Raw genomic sequence first — 15671 nt, forward strand, 5'->3', positions numbered from 1 at the left:
CATCAATGGTATGCGGTTCAGGATTGGTCGGATGTAGATGACGCAACTTGCAAGGGTAATGGATTAATAAAATTCTTGTGTATTGAGAAAGACTTGATAACGGATCTCTGGCTTCAGTCATGAATGAATGAAGGTAATGAAGGGAGCTTGTGATAAGATATAAAAACACCTATCACACACACACACACACACACACACCATTCTTTACACTTTTACGTCTTACTTTACTTTACACAGCCTCTAAAGTCTAATGCATGCCTATTGGTTTTCAGGGATGTTTCGTGAAACTAGCTGTAATAACAAATACTCCGCATTATCAATGGAAAAAACAGTCGTGAGAACCCCACTAATCATCTCCTTGACATTTGCATACAATCTAATTGAGAACGTTTTTTTTTTTTTTTTAAACATTGATTAAGATTGCGTTGAGTCTGCTTAAGTACAGACATTGAAGTGGATTTGAGGAGCTTGTAATAGGTCTTTTAAATTAAAGTGGAAGTGCACAAAATTAATTTCGTGCGGCTGCAATATATATCTCACTTATCATAAATTATAGGAGTCCTAAATCTTCCCCTCAAATAAAGGTAAATGCAAAACAACTTTTTATATCAGAATAAGTATATTTCATATCGTTTATTGTGTCATCGGACATCCCTGCTTTCTCTGCCACAGAGAGCGTGAACCAGAGACGGCAGCGTTCTCTGTGGGGCTGCCGCTGTCACCCAGTCACAGACGGACCTTCTTCGTTCTCACTATGGCTGTTTTTCCTGAGACATCCTAACCTTCTCCAAAATATCTTAAGGTTCTCTATAGTTTCCTCCTGCATAAGGTTGAAGCACATGGCGACCAGGGCACTGCCCACCAGTAGATATACAGTGACGATGATTTGCTGGGACTCCACCTCCTCGTCCTCATTTTTGCCAGCCACGGTCCGTCCAGGCACCTGCGGGACAGTAACCAAAACCTTGTTAAAAAACCATAACGAATATAATCTCAAACTCACATAATGGAATCTCTCTCTCTCTCTCTCTCTCTCTCTCTCTCTCTCTCTCTCTGCGTGTAATTAACCTCGGTCGTCTGCTGGTCACCCAGCCAGTCTTCCCCATTACGGAGCGAGCTCAGAGCCCATAAACCGATCTTCGGGTAGGACTGAGACCACAACACACTCCACACACCAGGAAAGGGAGGCCACAACCCCTCGAGTTACATCCCGTACCTATTTACTGCTAGGTGAACAGGGACCACACATTAAGAGGCTTGCCCATTTGCCTCACCGTTTACCGGGACTCGAACCCGGCCCTCTCGATTGTGAGTTGAGCGTGCTAACCACTACGCGGTGTGTGTGTGTTTCGAAGTAAATAGCTCATCAATTAATTGGAATCCTTTGCAAGCACCACCACACACTCAAATATTTCATTATTACCAGGTCACCGAAGCCAATGGTGCTGAGGGAGATGTATGAAAAGTAGCAGGCGTCTAGTAGGGACCAGCGCTCCCACTGCGAGAAGACAGCGCCGCCGCAAGCCACGTAGATAGCGATCACCATCAGGCAGTAGGTAATGGGTACGGTACGCCGCGATCCCTGTCCTTTCTTGCCGCCCTCCTGTTATAAATGGTAATAAAATGAAATAGCTATTTGTCATCTTCTTTATCTGTTTATTTATTTATTTTTTGTATATCAAACTCGCAGATCGTTGCCGTAATCATCGCCTTCATTTATCAACATACCTTGGGCTCTTCAGCGCGGCGGGCAGTGACGGGTATTGGTCGCAGGTTCCCGCTGCCGCTGCGGTAGTAGCCCATAGACCCCGCGTCGCAGCTGTAGGAGATACCAGTTATGAAGTCACCGTAGCGAAGCAAACATTTTGTTCTCTCTCTCTCTCTCTCTCTCTCTCTCTCTCTCTCTCTCTGACCACTAGCTGTATAAATAAGAGCACAAGGTGACAAATTCGTTCTAATAGGCTGATTAAACACAGGTGATAATGCATTCTTCTTATATATACCTTGAAAAAAAAGAGGCATATAAAAAGTTTACGTTCTAAAGACTTCACCCTGCATGGCCATGCATAGATTGTGCGTTTTTTCACGGATGAGAATGCAGATGACACTGTCTTTTTCTTTTTCTTTTTTTGCGTGTGTACCTTTCAAAGAATTATGAGCAATAAGGTGGAAAATGATTGCTTCAATTTCTCACTCTGCGTCCCCTCTTCTCGTCGCCAAACGGGCTGTCATTAGCTTCTCTCGTCACGGTACAGCCGGTGTTGGCAGGTGGTTTGTTTGTCTGTCAGGAACACATTATTTTCTGTCCACCGCCTCAGGTGAGTGACGCTCTGCAGCGCCTAGTATCTGGCAGGCCCAGCGAAGCGCTGACGCAACCCCTTCTCCCTTTAACGTATTGTGGCCCTGGGTCGGCGAAGCCTTCCGCGCGTGCCAAGCGGCGGCCACACAGTAATAAAGCGTGTAACGAAGACTGTAATAACACTGCTGCTGGTCACGGCGTGTCCGCCCCACCTGCATCACAGCATCACGCAGCCTTGAACCATTAACGGCTTGATTAATTTCAGAGAGAGAGAGAGAGAGAGAGAGAGAGAGAGAGAGAGAGAGAGAGTCTCCGCTCTCCACCGTTACGTTTATCATAAAATTCTTTTCCCTTTCTTCCTCATTCTTGGTGTCGCTTTCCTCTGCACCACGCCACGCTGAACTGCGAACGACTTGATGGTGACTTGAAACTATAAAGAAGACATGATAAATGGCCTGGCTACCTTCCCCACCTCTCACGGTGCAGCGGCATCACTCGTTAACATGATACAGACATTCAGCGAGTTGAGAATAGGTACTAAAGGACAAAGACTTGACAAAAGGTATTTGTATATCATCCAAGCATTTCACAGGAGAAATGAACACCTCACCTACAGACTCTGAAGTAAATAAACTTGAAGATGTGCGCGAGGACCTCCCCGACATTGGACATGTAGAGTAGCATGAGTGGCATGCCCACGATGGCGTATAGGATGGTGGCTATTTTCCCCCACTCGGTTCTCGGCGTCAGGTTCCCGTAGCCTGCATCATAAACACTAACATGAGACACCCGCCACCATTATATGGATTTCAAACACCTAGCCAGGAAATGAGAATATGAAATAAGAACTTAGGAAAGGAAAATATTATAAGAAGCTGCAGGAATACAGTAAGTCAAAACGTTTCCTGTATAAAAACATATATACATGCATACACGTACATAACCACATATATTCATTCATTCATTCATACATATTTTCAGATTCTAAGCTATCATATTATTCAAGAATTTATCTGAACTTTCAAAAGTTCTGAAGATAAAGTATATATGATATAGTGGAATTCTACACATAGCTATTTAGCAAGGGCATTCAGTCTCTTCTGAATTTATTGAAAAAATCTAAAAAAAAAAAGTTTCGGGGATATACAAGTAAAAGGAAAAGAAAGCAAGAGACCACATACAATTCAGTCATATCAAAGAAACAAAAGCATCAAGAGTGAAAACAAAAGAAAAATAATTAATAAATAAAACTGACAAATCACATGTTTTATCGTGTTGTTAGTAGATAAGGATGCCACATAGCTCATTCTTTCCTCCACATGAGCCCTTGCACCAATTCTATACAACAACACATATTTAATCTGCCAAAGAAACCCAGCGAAGATCTATAGTGCTACAAAAATGTCACACCCTTGAAAGATAGAAAGAAAAAGAAAGAAAACAATGCCAGTTAAAAAGTAAGAAGACACCAGCAATAAAAACATTTCAAGATGAATATGTGCTGATAAGCTACACGATTTATGAATGTTGAAGCTATTTCAGAGATAAGAGGAGGGAATGTGACGTTCAGCAGAAGATAAGGTGTATGAAATATGAAGGAATCTATTTGGCATGTATCTCGTATCACATCTCGACGAGAAGAACGCTGGTGACTTTAACAGATCCATTTTAAAGACGAACAGGGATGGGAGGTGATGGAGGAAGCAAGAGGCCAAGGGAGGAATAATTAGGACAGCTTATACCCGCGTAGTAAATAAACTGTAGCCTTATCTGAGTAAACTTAAACCTGGGAACAAAGAATAAGAAAGCAGTTGCCGCCAGAGAGAGAGAGAGAGAGAGAGAGAGAGAGAGAGAGAGAGAGAGAGAGAGAGAGAGAGAGAGAGAGAAAGAGCATATTTCCTAGGAATCATACTATTATAGCCTATTCCCCAAGTAGCATCTCGAAGGAGGCTTTGAAAGTACAGCTTTACACCAACTCAAAGAAAACAACAACTCAAGTATTTTGTGTGCCAGGAAAAAAAAAAAGATAAAAAAAAAAATAAACGTGACATGAAACAACAGCAACGTAAAATAATATGAAGGTTTTATTGGGCTTTGTTGCTTATAAAGTGTGTGTGTGTGTGTGTGTGTGTGTGTGTGTGTGTGTGTGTGTGTGTGTGTAGAGAGAGAGAGAGAGAGAGAGAGAGAGAGAGAGAGAGAGAGAGAGAGAGAGAGAGAGAGAGGATCTAATGCCAGCCAAAGTTTGAGGTAGGAGTGAACGTTCAACTGAGACCAACGCTGCTCTATCTTTTCTCGTCAAATATACAGTGTGACTCATTCTCATTAAATAACAAGCACTGGTCTATCTCTTGTAATTCATTCGCTTCAATGATACGGTGTCTGATCAACAAATTATCTCTTTGTCAAGTACACAAGAAACACTAATCTATCCTTTCGCTTACTGGGCAATGTTTAGTTCAGCATAAGACAAAACTGTTCTCATTCTTTACAATAAATGAAAAGATTATCAGCCACACTAAATATTTATTAAAATGTGTGTATATACTGTGCCTTTTAAAGGTGAGATATTCATCAGAAAGTTTCCTACGCTATGTCACAAACTGCCATGAGCTGAGTGACTTCTCTTCTCAAAAAAAGTGTTCGCGCCAGATGGAGGCAGCGAGGGAAGGGCAGTGGGCTTGTGGGTGATTACGAGGAACTATTTTTAGGGTGTATTTTTTTCTTGAGAGAGAGAGAGAGAGAGAGAGAGAGAGAGAGAGAGAGAGAGAGTGCAAATACATCATCCTTGAACTTTCTAAAATGTTTCAAGTTGTTACATCTCTCTCTCTCTCTCTCTCTCTCTCTCTCTCTCTCTCTCTCTCTCTTGCAAGACATACAAGACAAAAAAGTATCATTGGATGTCATCAGGGAGACAACAATGAAACTTCTGAACGGGGCAGAAGGAGGAGGAGAGACGAGGAGAGAAATCAGAGACTGCCATCACTGACTCATTTCTGACAGGAGTAATAAACACTCACGTCCTACCACCATCATTAAAAGAGTATATATTTCGTCTCTTGATTACTTTGAATAATGGTATCAATGAATGTCTCTTACTCACATCTGTCAATAAACTTCTGTAGTAGTGCGACTGTTTATCGAATAGCCTAGTATTCTTCAGTAAAACGTTTTGCTCTCACCACGACTATTTTTCTAAGGTCACAGATGATAAGCCGGGTTCTCACAAGTGTTTCTCCTGTTAATAATGAAAAATAATGTTAATTTGTCTCTAGAACCACAAAACGCCCTCAAAAACCCGTGCCATTCCATATAGGATCTTATGAATGTAGTAGAGGTGCGGAGCAAAAGTATCTCGGGATTTGGTGAACATCTTATCTTGATTGAATCCAACAATAACAGGTCACAATTATCATACTCTAAAAACTAACGCACACATTTTCTGGAGTTGGTCAGTGCACCGTCTGCTGCCTCGCATGTGTCGGCTACATTCATATATTACCGACAGTCACACTGGCGGCTCGTATATTTCCTTCCAACTCGGGCGGTGAGCCAGAAAGCGGGGTGGAGCGGCGGGACAGGGTTGGGTATTGAGGGAGCAGCGCAAGGGAAAGGCACACGGGTACCTTGAGTGTCTATGCTATGAAGGGTAGGCTACCCTCGCATGTTCCAGTTTCCTTATCTTTTCTTTGAATAGCGTCTTGGTGCATGTATAGGGTATAAACTATCTCTGTTTTTTTTTTGTGATAGGTTAGTAATTCTTCCACTTCACCAATGTAAAAAGAAATGCTCATGAGAACTGTGCTGATCTCTGTGGCCTCGAAAACTGTCCTAATGAAAGAGGAAAGCATTTAATTAAATACAGAATTCCTTTCCTTTTTTCACCTTTGAGTCATATTCTAGTTATCTTTTAATTTTCACCATCGTTCCTTGATTAGAAATTTTCCAGCCTTTATTTCCCTTCTTTTTATGTTAAGAACTCATGTATTTCATTCAGATTCCTCTCTCTGGCTACCGAACACATCCTCTCCAGTCTCATTCCACAAATAGACGCCGTACTTTCTGCTAATGGCACCAAATGTAAGCTTTCATATACGTAAACATGTGTCGGAATCTCTCTCTCTCTCTCTCTCTCTCTCTCTCTCTCTCTCTCTTCCACAACATTGCGTATCGGTAAAGCCCCCGGAGTGAGCTGTCAAGTATGTAAGCTGTAAGGCGGAGCAGGAGTGGCGCCGCTTGCACGGGGCAGACCTAAGCATAAACAGAAAGGGGAGGAATCCATCGGCCGTGTGTACCGTAGCTGATGAGCAGGTTAAAAACGGAGCCTCGTGTACATTGTGGCTTTCAGGAAGGTGGTTGCTGGCCGTAAACTGTGAGTGCTTCGGGAAACACCTGCTGGGCCGTGAAATCGAACAGTCAATACTGTGAATCAACGAACACATTTGTAAAATAAACAATTCGTGAAGAAATGTGGAGAGAGAGAGAGAGAGAGAGAGAGAGAGAGAGATGTCGGGGAGATGGGTACCCACGAGGCAGTAATAGTCAAGCTCCCTCTCATTCAAGCAAGTCAGGAAGCAAAATGGATCGCCTAATGAATCTAACTTCTAAAAAAACATAAGTGTTCATCATCGCAGACGTCCCAGAGCTCCGGAGCAAGGGCGGCATTTCATTTGTCACACTGCAGGACGCGGAGCAGACCAGCAGCCGTACATCATGCTGTCAGGAGTGTTTGTCGCTGCCACAGCCACGCAAGGCGGCTGCCCTGCGTCACGCCACAACCATAAGATTATGTCACCATCTTAACATTATCCTATCTCCATCCATAATGGTATTCTCTCTCTCTCTCTCTCTCTCTCTCTCTCTCTCTCTCTCTAAACACATAACATAACGCGGCAGTGACCACCCGTCGCTGGGATATTTATACACAACAGGGGAGCTGTGATATATTTACGACGGCCGTGGCGGTGGTGGCGGTAGTGGTGGTGGTGGTTGTGGTGTCACTTGCGCCCCAAAGAGGCAGGTAGATGCCAGGGTATAGATCTTAAGATCAGCTCAGGTGTCACCACATTCAACAAACAAAGGTGTCAACGGGGAGTCTGTTTACATGAGGTGCGGTGACTCAAAGGCACAAAAACAAGACCTTTATTCTTAGCAATTATACAGTCATGTAACTCTTGATGGAAGTGTAAAAGGTTTATATTCTCGATGCAGCGACTTGGCTGTTGAACTAAGCTGTTAAGTACCGTGGAAATGTGAATCTTCAAGCTATTATATCTCAGTTTCTTGCACAGTTTGGCGGCAAGTAAACACGGTGTAGGAATTCACCCTGTCGTTTATTTATAATAATGTCGGGGTACGTTATATAAATAAGCCATACCTGTTCTTGTTGATAACTGTCCGCTGTGATCAGACATATCCAGTCCTCTATGGTTATTCAAAAACGGCTAAATCAACTGAACGTCACATTAAGTAGCTTCAGTTCACATCTTTTCCAGCCTGACGGACTTGAAATAACCGTGCCGGCCATGACATTGAGGCCGCTGGAGGTGAAACAGAGATGTGACACAGTCGCTGTTAGCTGTGTGAGCAGGACCTTGGACCTGACTAGTGGCTGTCGTGTATACAATCAGCTGACGGAGTGCTAAACAAGTCAAACCGTACTGAGAAGTTTGAGTTATGCGCTTTACGAGTCCAACAGGCGTGCGTTGATGTTCATAATGACCATGAAAATAATGGTGGTGTTGCAAGACAAGATGAATAACACCGAGGCTGAAGTTAGTCAGTTGGTCACGAGGCGACAATTCACATATTTATTCTCTCACTCATGCAGCTAATTCTGTTTATGAAAAGTTTATTATTTATTCATTAATTTATTTGTGCAAGTTACTAGACTATACCCACACAAGCATCTCTTCAAAAAGGACCGTGGAGTGGAAAACCTTGTCATTTATTTATTTTATCTTATTTTCATCTCTTCAAAGGAAAAGTGGAGGTTTCGATGAGCAGAATGATCGCTTGGGATGACACTTGTCACTAATTGATAAGGACCTTGCTTAGCACTATACTGAGAGAATGTTTATGACTGACTGACTGTGTGTGTGTGTGTGTGTGTGTGTGTGTGTGTGTGTGTGTGTGTGAAGTGGTGCCGCGTGTGTGCAATAACTTTCATGTTGTCAAAATTAATAGGTTTTACCTTTTCTAGGCAGCGAGCCAAGGTAAGTAAGTACAGTGGGAACCGCGGTCTGCTTCCTCTTCAAGCAAAACACAGAGAACCAATATAGAGCAGCAATATGACTGTGAATTCGACCCCTAGACGCCCACACTCAGGCTCGTATTCTCAAACACATCTGTGCTTCACCTCTACTGTTTCAAAGGTCTTTATTTAAATTTATACGAGTTTTTTTAAGATGTTGTTACGGTTCTTGAGGCAGAGTGACAAGATTTCTATATAATTAACTGAATAAACACTCATGAAAATCCCGCTAATCATCTCTGTGGACTTGGAAAATAGTCGTGGTGAAAGAGCAGAACGTTTCTGAATACTGATCTCGATCAAGATCACACTGCACAAGGAACACCGCAACCCATTCTTGAATGTTCAAAAGTGGACGTTAATTTTCCTCCTTTTTTTTTTTTTTAAGGATTCCCGTGATAATTAAGGTTGAATTTCAAATCTGTAGTAAGGAAAATGTGCGTGAGAGTTTGGTTATTCATCTCTATGGCTTTTAAAAGGAGTCTTTATGTGGAGATCAAAGGGCTTCAGAATAAAGATTTAGTCTCGCCACCAAAGTTTTATCTCTACTCGTATTTTCTTCTACTTTTTTTTTTTTTTACGTCTCATTTATTTTCTTCAGCTCCTCCACATCCTCTAATTACTACTACAAATGATGAATATGGTGATAATGTTATCTCTCTACTCTTGTCTTCCTTCCCCTCTATCTCTTTCATTTTCCTCCTCCTCCTCCTTCTACTAATGATATATGTGATGATAAGACTCCTCATCTCATTACTATTGCCAAGCCTTCTCACTTCCTGACGCCCCAGTGACAGGAACCTTCATGTATTTTCATTCCAACCTTCCTTCATTACTCGTCCTCCTTTCACACATCTAAGTTAATGGGTTTGCATCTCCACCATAGAAGTAATAACGATACGAGATCATGATAATCGAGCAGGTCATAATCAACGAATAGTGAAAAGATTTATTAGTCTCTCCGGGCACGAAAAATGAAAGGAATTAAGAGAGAGAGAGAGAGAGAGAGAGAGAGAGAGAGAGAGAGAGAGAGAGAGAGAGAGAGAGAGAGGGTGTATAAATGAACGAATAAGACAAGTGGGTGAAGGAAAATATAAGACAAATGGATAAATGTGAAAGTAACGTGAACTGAAACAAGAATAAGCACACAGACAGAGAAGCTGAAATAAAATGACAAAATTGTATGACGTTGAACTAGGCGGATAAGGAAACTGTACGGCAGCCCCACCCAATGTGCTCAGGCCCAGCTTCAAGGGTGTGTTCTGTGTTGGGTACTCGCTGCACATCACAACTTCACAAGCACAGTCCCTCAGATTCAAGCCCCAGCAAAGAGGGACAAGGTGACGCTACACACACACACACACACACACACACACACTCTCTCTCTCTCTCTCTCTCTCTCTCATAAAAAGTGTAAGCTCGCACGAAAATATAAGGGACATCACTGGCCATAACCCAGTAATCCGTGACGCTGAACTGTGGTCACGCCCGATTCATGAAGTGGCCTGAGCTTGGCTGGCCGCCACACTTGCACACCGCCACACCACACCACACTTCCTGCAGCACTCACACCGCCAGGCATATATACCTACGCTGCTGGGGGTGCATGAGGTGGCTGTATACATAAGCTATATAGACTACCCACCAGCTATATAAAGAAGAGAAAAAAAGTATTCTTAATGTTTTGACGTGCTGTCTCGACTTTCAATAAACTCTAGTGGAGGTTGTAATGCTTTTTCAAATATTTTTTCATTATTTTAGTGATAGTTCGATGGAAATTCTGCATTGTTCAAATGAAAATAATCTATGAGAAAGTGACTATATCACCTTTGTAGCTTTTGAAAGTAGCCGTTTGACAGAGAGAAAGATACATAAGCTGTACGTACCAATCAAATTATAAAGAGAAAAAATACCTTAAAACAACTCGACTTCAACAGTAGGCTTTATCGATTGCAAATGAAGGTGGAAGGCGAAAACTTGAAACACAGGAAGAAAAATACTCGGGCACTTCACGATAATTCGAGTTAATAAAGCGGATCCGTTATGCAAATCAGCCTCAGACAGTGTGACGGCATAAAAACGTCAAAGGGGAAAGAAAAAAAAAATAATGTACCTCCGCGGGTCATTTAAGTGATGGACGACAGCTGTGATGCCGTGTGTGTGTGTGTGTGTGTGTGTGTGTGTGCTGAGATCATTCCTGAGTGTTGATGCAGGGGAAAAAGGCAAAACAAAGAGAAAGAGATACACCGACGATAACTGGGTGGGCTATAAACGAAAAAGAAAAGCGAGGAACGAGACAAAGTGGTGTTGTGGGGAAAGACAACATGAATCAGACTAGAAAACTAAGCAAGAATAGTTGAATGCACTGCAGCGTCGCCATTGAGATGCTAATTCCTATTTTCATGGATATATTTCAGTTAATGACAACAATAATCTGCAGAATTTATTATCAAGAAGTGATACAGTTCATTCTTCTCTTGGATGTTCCCATTAGCCTAGCAGTCAGCTTTAAATTGTGTTACTATACGCGCTTTGTTACCTACTTCCTCCTCAGTCACACAAACAATATCAAATTCTCCTCCTACCCCTTATGGCAAATCAAAGGTCAATACTTTCAGTCAGTCTTTGATCCAATGCTCTAGTCTGCCCATGGAGATAGATATAAACCTCAGTTTTATGCACTCTACTTCCCTCATTTCATGCCTCTAAGCTCTCCTTCACAGCTGATGCGGACATATGACAACAGCTGGTCATAAATGCCGAGAAACAGAGACGAGCGGGTGTGGTTAGGATTGAAATACTACTGTGTTTGAAGAATTAAAGGAAATGAAGAAATTATTGTCGTTGCCTGGCTGGTTGGCTTCCTCAATGACGATGCAAATTGCAAATAAACCAATTTCGAATATATTTCTTTCCATTTCTTTGTCAACAAATAAATTAATCTAAAGATCCAATTTTTTTCTATATGTATGATGGTATAGTCAATGGTTATCACTACTAGAACACTTTACAATACAACAATATTCCTCATATTCTAAATTTTACATTGATAATTTTCTTCTCATTTAACCGTGAAGGGAAGGTTGCCCATTAGACCGACACACACACACACACACACACACACTAATGCTTTGACCGTTTCACTTTGATATGAGACAATTATTATCACCATATGTAGAGTATGAAATTTTTATATGTATAAGCATCCACAAGAAAGTTATGAATGAAAAAAGAATAGATCTTGCAATTTCTATCCAGTTTATAGATTAGATGTGGCTGTAGAACAAGATGTGTCAGAGTGATTGGTAATTAGAAAAGGTGTACGTACCAAGTGGCAGTACTAGGGTAGAGTTAAACACCATTAGTGCAGTTCTGTCATTCGCCTCTGATCGATACACACACACACACACACACACACACACGTCAGTTCAGCTGGTAGCAGTCACCATACCATACTACCTCCACTACCGCCACGTATAACCAGCACTACCATCACACTCCATAGCATACCACACAACACCACATCAGACCACCATACCCAGTATCCTGGGCACCTGACCCTTCCTGCCCCGCTCCTGCTCCTGTTCCCGCTTCGTGTCCCATCTGCGACAACACCCGCGCCCGCGTCTTCTCCACCAATCATCATCCTGCTCCTGCTCCGTCCCGCACCCTCTCCACCAATCGCCGCCTAGCTCCAGACCAGCTCCCGCTCCTTGCCACACCCGCCCATATCCGGCCCGCTAGGCCCCGCCACCTGACGCTGCTACAAGAAATGAATCTTCAAACGCATTTACTCGGGTTTTGCATGTGTTTTTAGGTGTTTTTGGGATTCTAGATGAAGGAGGAGGTGAAGGAGGAGATGGAAGGGAAAGGTGGGGTGTGAAAATGAGGGCGGGGGAGGACGACTCACTCAACAAACATGCAAAATAACCATCTCGGGCATATGAATAAGAATATTTTTCTTTTATCAATGGAGTTGGCATTGTTCTGCTATCTAATTTGTTATTTCCAAAGTGAAGCAAGTTTTAGACCGCAATTAGAATCGAGTCTAGCTGTGTTTTTGTTTATCGAAAAAATAACATTAAAGTCACTCCATAAAATATAACTTTTTAAAATTAGCACGCCTAGAATTGTTTTGGTGCTTGATATAACACTTAAATTATATGAAAAACATGATCCAAGTAATAATATTCCATAAGATTTAGTCTAACTATTCGTATTTTCAAATTCAAAATTTCTAATGGGACCAAAATAAAAAACAAAAATCTTTATACGACGAGGAATCTCCATTCTCTTTATTTGGTTGGAAAGCGAAAATTTTTCGTATTCAGAAAATGTAATATGATTTAGTGTGGCTGTGCTTTCCTTCTCGACATTATGATGTATTTGTGCACCGTTATTTTCAAATAAAGACCGCTGATTGGAGATCGTTTTGTAAACAATCCACCCGGTTACGTTTTTATATTTGGATTATTAGTTTGCCAAATTGTTGCGTCTAAAAATGTAGTGCATTCCAGTCTGGGTGCCTTATTTGTTCTCACGATTTTTAAAATGAATTACGTACGTAAATATTGGGCCACAGAAACACCTCAGCAGTGCCTTCCCCCAAGGTCAGTCCACTAATGTTTGCATGCACCCCCTTGTGTTTCCAGGTACCAAGGGAGTGTAGCAAAGCCAGAATCAACCATCAAAATAGATAAATAACCCATTACTGTGTTAAAGAAGGCAATAGTTATGTATATCCCAGTTCAGACCGCCTGGCGCCCACCATGACCCGGACCAAGACACCCCTCTCACCAACCCCCGTCCCTCCCCGTGTCAACTTGTCAATATTTCATTCATTTTTCATTGTTTCCTGCTGTTGCTCGCTTGAAATGCATAAAGTGTAGTGACAGGAGAAAGAAGAAAGGAATGGAAGTGTGTGAGGGAGTATATTGTGGTAATAGTAGTAGCTGAAGTAGTAGTAGTAGTAGTAGTAGTAGTAGTAGTAGTAGTAGCAGTAGTAGTAGTAGTTGTTGTTGCAATAGGAGGGGGAGCAACAGCAGCAGCAGCTGGAACAGTGTTATCATAATTAGTGTGTATGTGTGTGTGTGTGTGTGTGTGTGTGTGTGCGCGCGCGTGCCCGGGGTGGGTGCTTGTCCGGGCGGATCCCTAGACGTAGGATTACCGGCGGGCCGGCTCTCTCTCTCTCTCTCTCTCTCTCATTGGTAAAGCTAGTCAGGTCGTTACAAAAACGAACATCATGAAATACCGTGTTATCAGTTATCAGCGGCTATTAAACGAGACGCTGGACCGCAGAGTATTTGTTACAGATTCAAATTACGTATAATGTCACGCCAACCAGCCACTCCCTCCCAAAGTGTGGCACTGGCTCATTGTGCATGTGAGGAGCTACCGTGACCACACATTCCATTACATTGGCAACTTAATTGATACTTGTAGAATACCTAAGCATCATTACCTTGCTAAATAACTAACTAACAAATTCATTACATTATCATATATGTGTGATCTACAAAAAGGTTGCCTTTTATTATGTGCAGGGAATACAGCGGCAATGTTTTTCCAAGCCGCCACTGAGTATGGCCAGGCGGCGGTGCTGCCTTGCGCCGAGGGTAATAGTATAAATAAAAATATAACACTGCGTAGCTACACAACAGTGGTGTGAAGCTCACTCGTCAGCATTAGTATTGGATTATCATTCTCATATGTAATTTGACACTTTTAACAAATAATAAGTAAAACCTAGAAATTAAGTTTAAACATTATTGCAGTTGATAAGACATACGAAATTGGCCATCTGACCTGCCTTTATTAACTCTTTCCTGACTGACCACCTTAATACAAATATCAACTATACAATGAGACCAACCTATGGTGGTGTAGACACTGAGGGAGTACATGAGAGCGGCGCTAAAGGACCATGCCTGACTCGGCAACACGCCCCGGTAACCCTTCGCCTTCACTAGAGGCACTACGTCACCCTGGAAATCCTCCAGCGCTCTCGTCACCTCCTGACGCCACTTGGTCTGTTCCAGGATGTTGAGTCTCGCCGTGATGTTCCACAGTCTCTTGACAGCATCCTCCCGCAATTGCAGGGCAGCCTCCTCGGGAGCTGCATCTCCATATTCTCCCTCGATGGCACGGAAAGCGAAGGCTCCCATGATATTATAGGCCACCACCAGCCCGCACACCCCCACCTGCGTCCCGCCAAATGCATGGTACAGAGTTAGTGGTGCTCGATAAAGGCAACTATATTACCAGGAATATATTCATTGTGGCAACCTGAAATACATTGCTCCTGTATGTTACCTGTGTGAACAAGAAGGCTATGAGGCGGCGGCACGCGTCCTTCAGCAGGTGGGCGAGGGTGGCCCTGCGCCGCGCACGCCCGCCGTCCGCCCGCTGGTTTCGCTGGTGGCGGTCATACACCATACGCGCATAGGCGGTCTGCATGTTGGCGGCGGAGGGCCTTCCTTCCTCTTAAAGTCTGCTTCGAGATTATGGTTGATCACTGCATTCCTCATGCATCTCTCTCACCCTGCATCACTGACAGCAGTGTTGTTTGTTTCCAGCTTCCCTTTCGAGTGACCACCCTCATTATGTTCTACGCCAAGCTTCCACTAGTACTACATACACTCAATGGTTCACACCACGGGCTTGGCTCAAGATCCACATCACCTGCTGGGGCAGAAGATACGTATGTACTACGTACACGCCTATACTTGTCATGTTTCCTGTCAAGCTGAACGAAGTCAATCATTTACACTGATAATATATATAAAAACTAAAGTTTTCTTCGTGGTATTCCTTCTCGTGTTAATAAAGTCACAATGAAGGTATTCACTTTCACTAGTCTGATATTGCACCCCGCCGGGTTAACATCCTCACAACACCGCGGCCGCCCGCACACTACGGCTGGGCGGGATCCAATTACTAGTGCCGAATCCCGCGGATCCGACGAGACTAGACCAAGCTAAACCCAGAAAGGTGTAAGAAGGAAGTAATGCTGTGTGTTGAAGTGTGGAGGAGAGTGATAGTGGTACTATCTGCTGCCAATGAGTAGCATATTCGAGGAAAACGTTTTAGGGGTGCTAAACTGTTTCTCCGTGCGGCTGGGAA

The 15671-nt window shown here is 42.8% G+C and overlaps 1 protein-coding gene across 3 annotated transcripts; it reads right to left on the bottom strand.

Annotated features, from left to right (window-relative positions):
* Positions 1-600: 600 nt before the first annotated feature.
* LOC123515364 (potassium channel subfamily K member 18-like) lies at positions 601-15654 on the bottom strand. Of its 3 annotated transcripts, none has more exons than XM_045273867.1 (7): positions 15397-15518; positions 14862-15230; positions 14422-14749; positions 2910-3060; positions 1729-1819; positions 1424-1603; positions 601-943 (listed from the first exon to the last, which is right to left on the bottom strand). In XM_045273867.1, exons 2-7 carry the CDS (start codon positions 15003-15005, stop codon positions 719-721), a joined length of 1119 nt encoding a protein of 372 aa, XP_045129802.1. In that variant the 5' UTR covers positions 15006-15230; positions 15397-15518; the 3' UTR covers positions 601-718. The 3 variants fall into 3 exon arrangements, with proteins under 3 accessions (XP_045129802.1, XP_045129801.1, XP_045129800.1); XM_045273866.1 differs by having other exon boundaries at positions 14862-15233; positions 15397-15481; XM_045273865.1 differs by having other exon boundaries at positions 14862-15654.
* Positions 15655-15671: the final 17 nt, after the last annotated feature.

Source organism: Portunus trituberculatus, chromosome 39 (assembly GCF_017591435.1).
Source record: "Portunus trituberculatus isolate SZX2019 chromosome 39, ASM1759143v1, whole genome shotgun sequence".
NCBI classification, from domain to species: domain Eukaryota; kingdom Metazoa; phylum Arthropoda; class Malacostraca; order Decapoda; family Portunidae; genus Portunus; species Portunus trituberculatus.

Bases quoted from the DNA above. Each gene is read 5' to 3' on its own strand.
- LOC123515364 (XM_045273865.1), bottom strand. From the start codon at position 15,005: ATGCAGACCGCCTATGCGCGTATGGTGTATGACCGCCACCAGCGAAAC. The intron at 14,750-14,861 runs GTAACATACAGG...GGCGGGACGCAG, and splicing joins TAGCCTTCTTGTTCACACAG to GTGGGGGTGTGCGGGCTGGT. The intron at 1,604-1,728 runs GTATGTTGATAA...CATTTATAACAG, and splicing joins GCCGCGCTGAAGAGCCCAAG to GAGGGCGGCAAGAAAGGACA.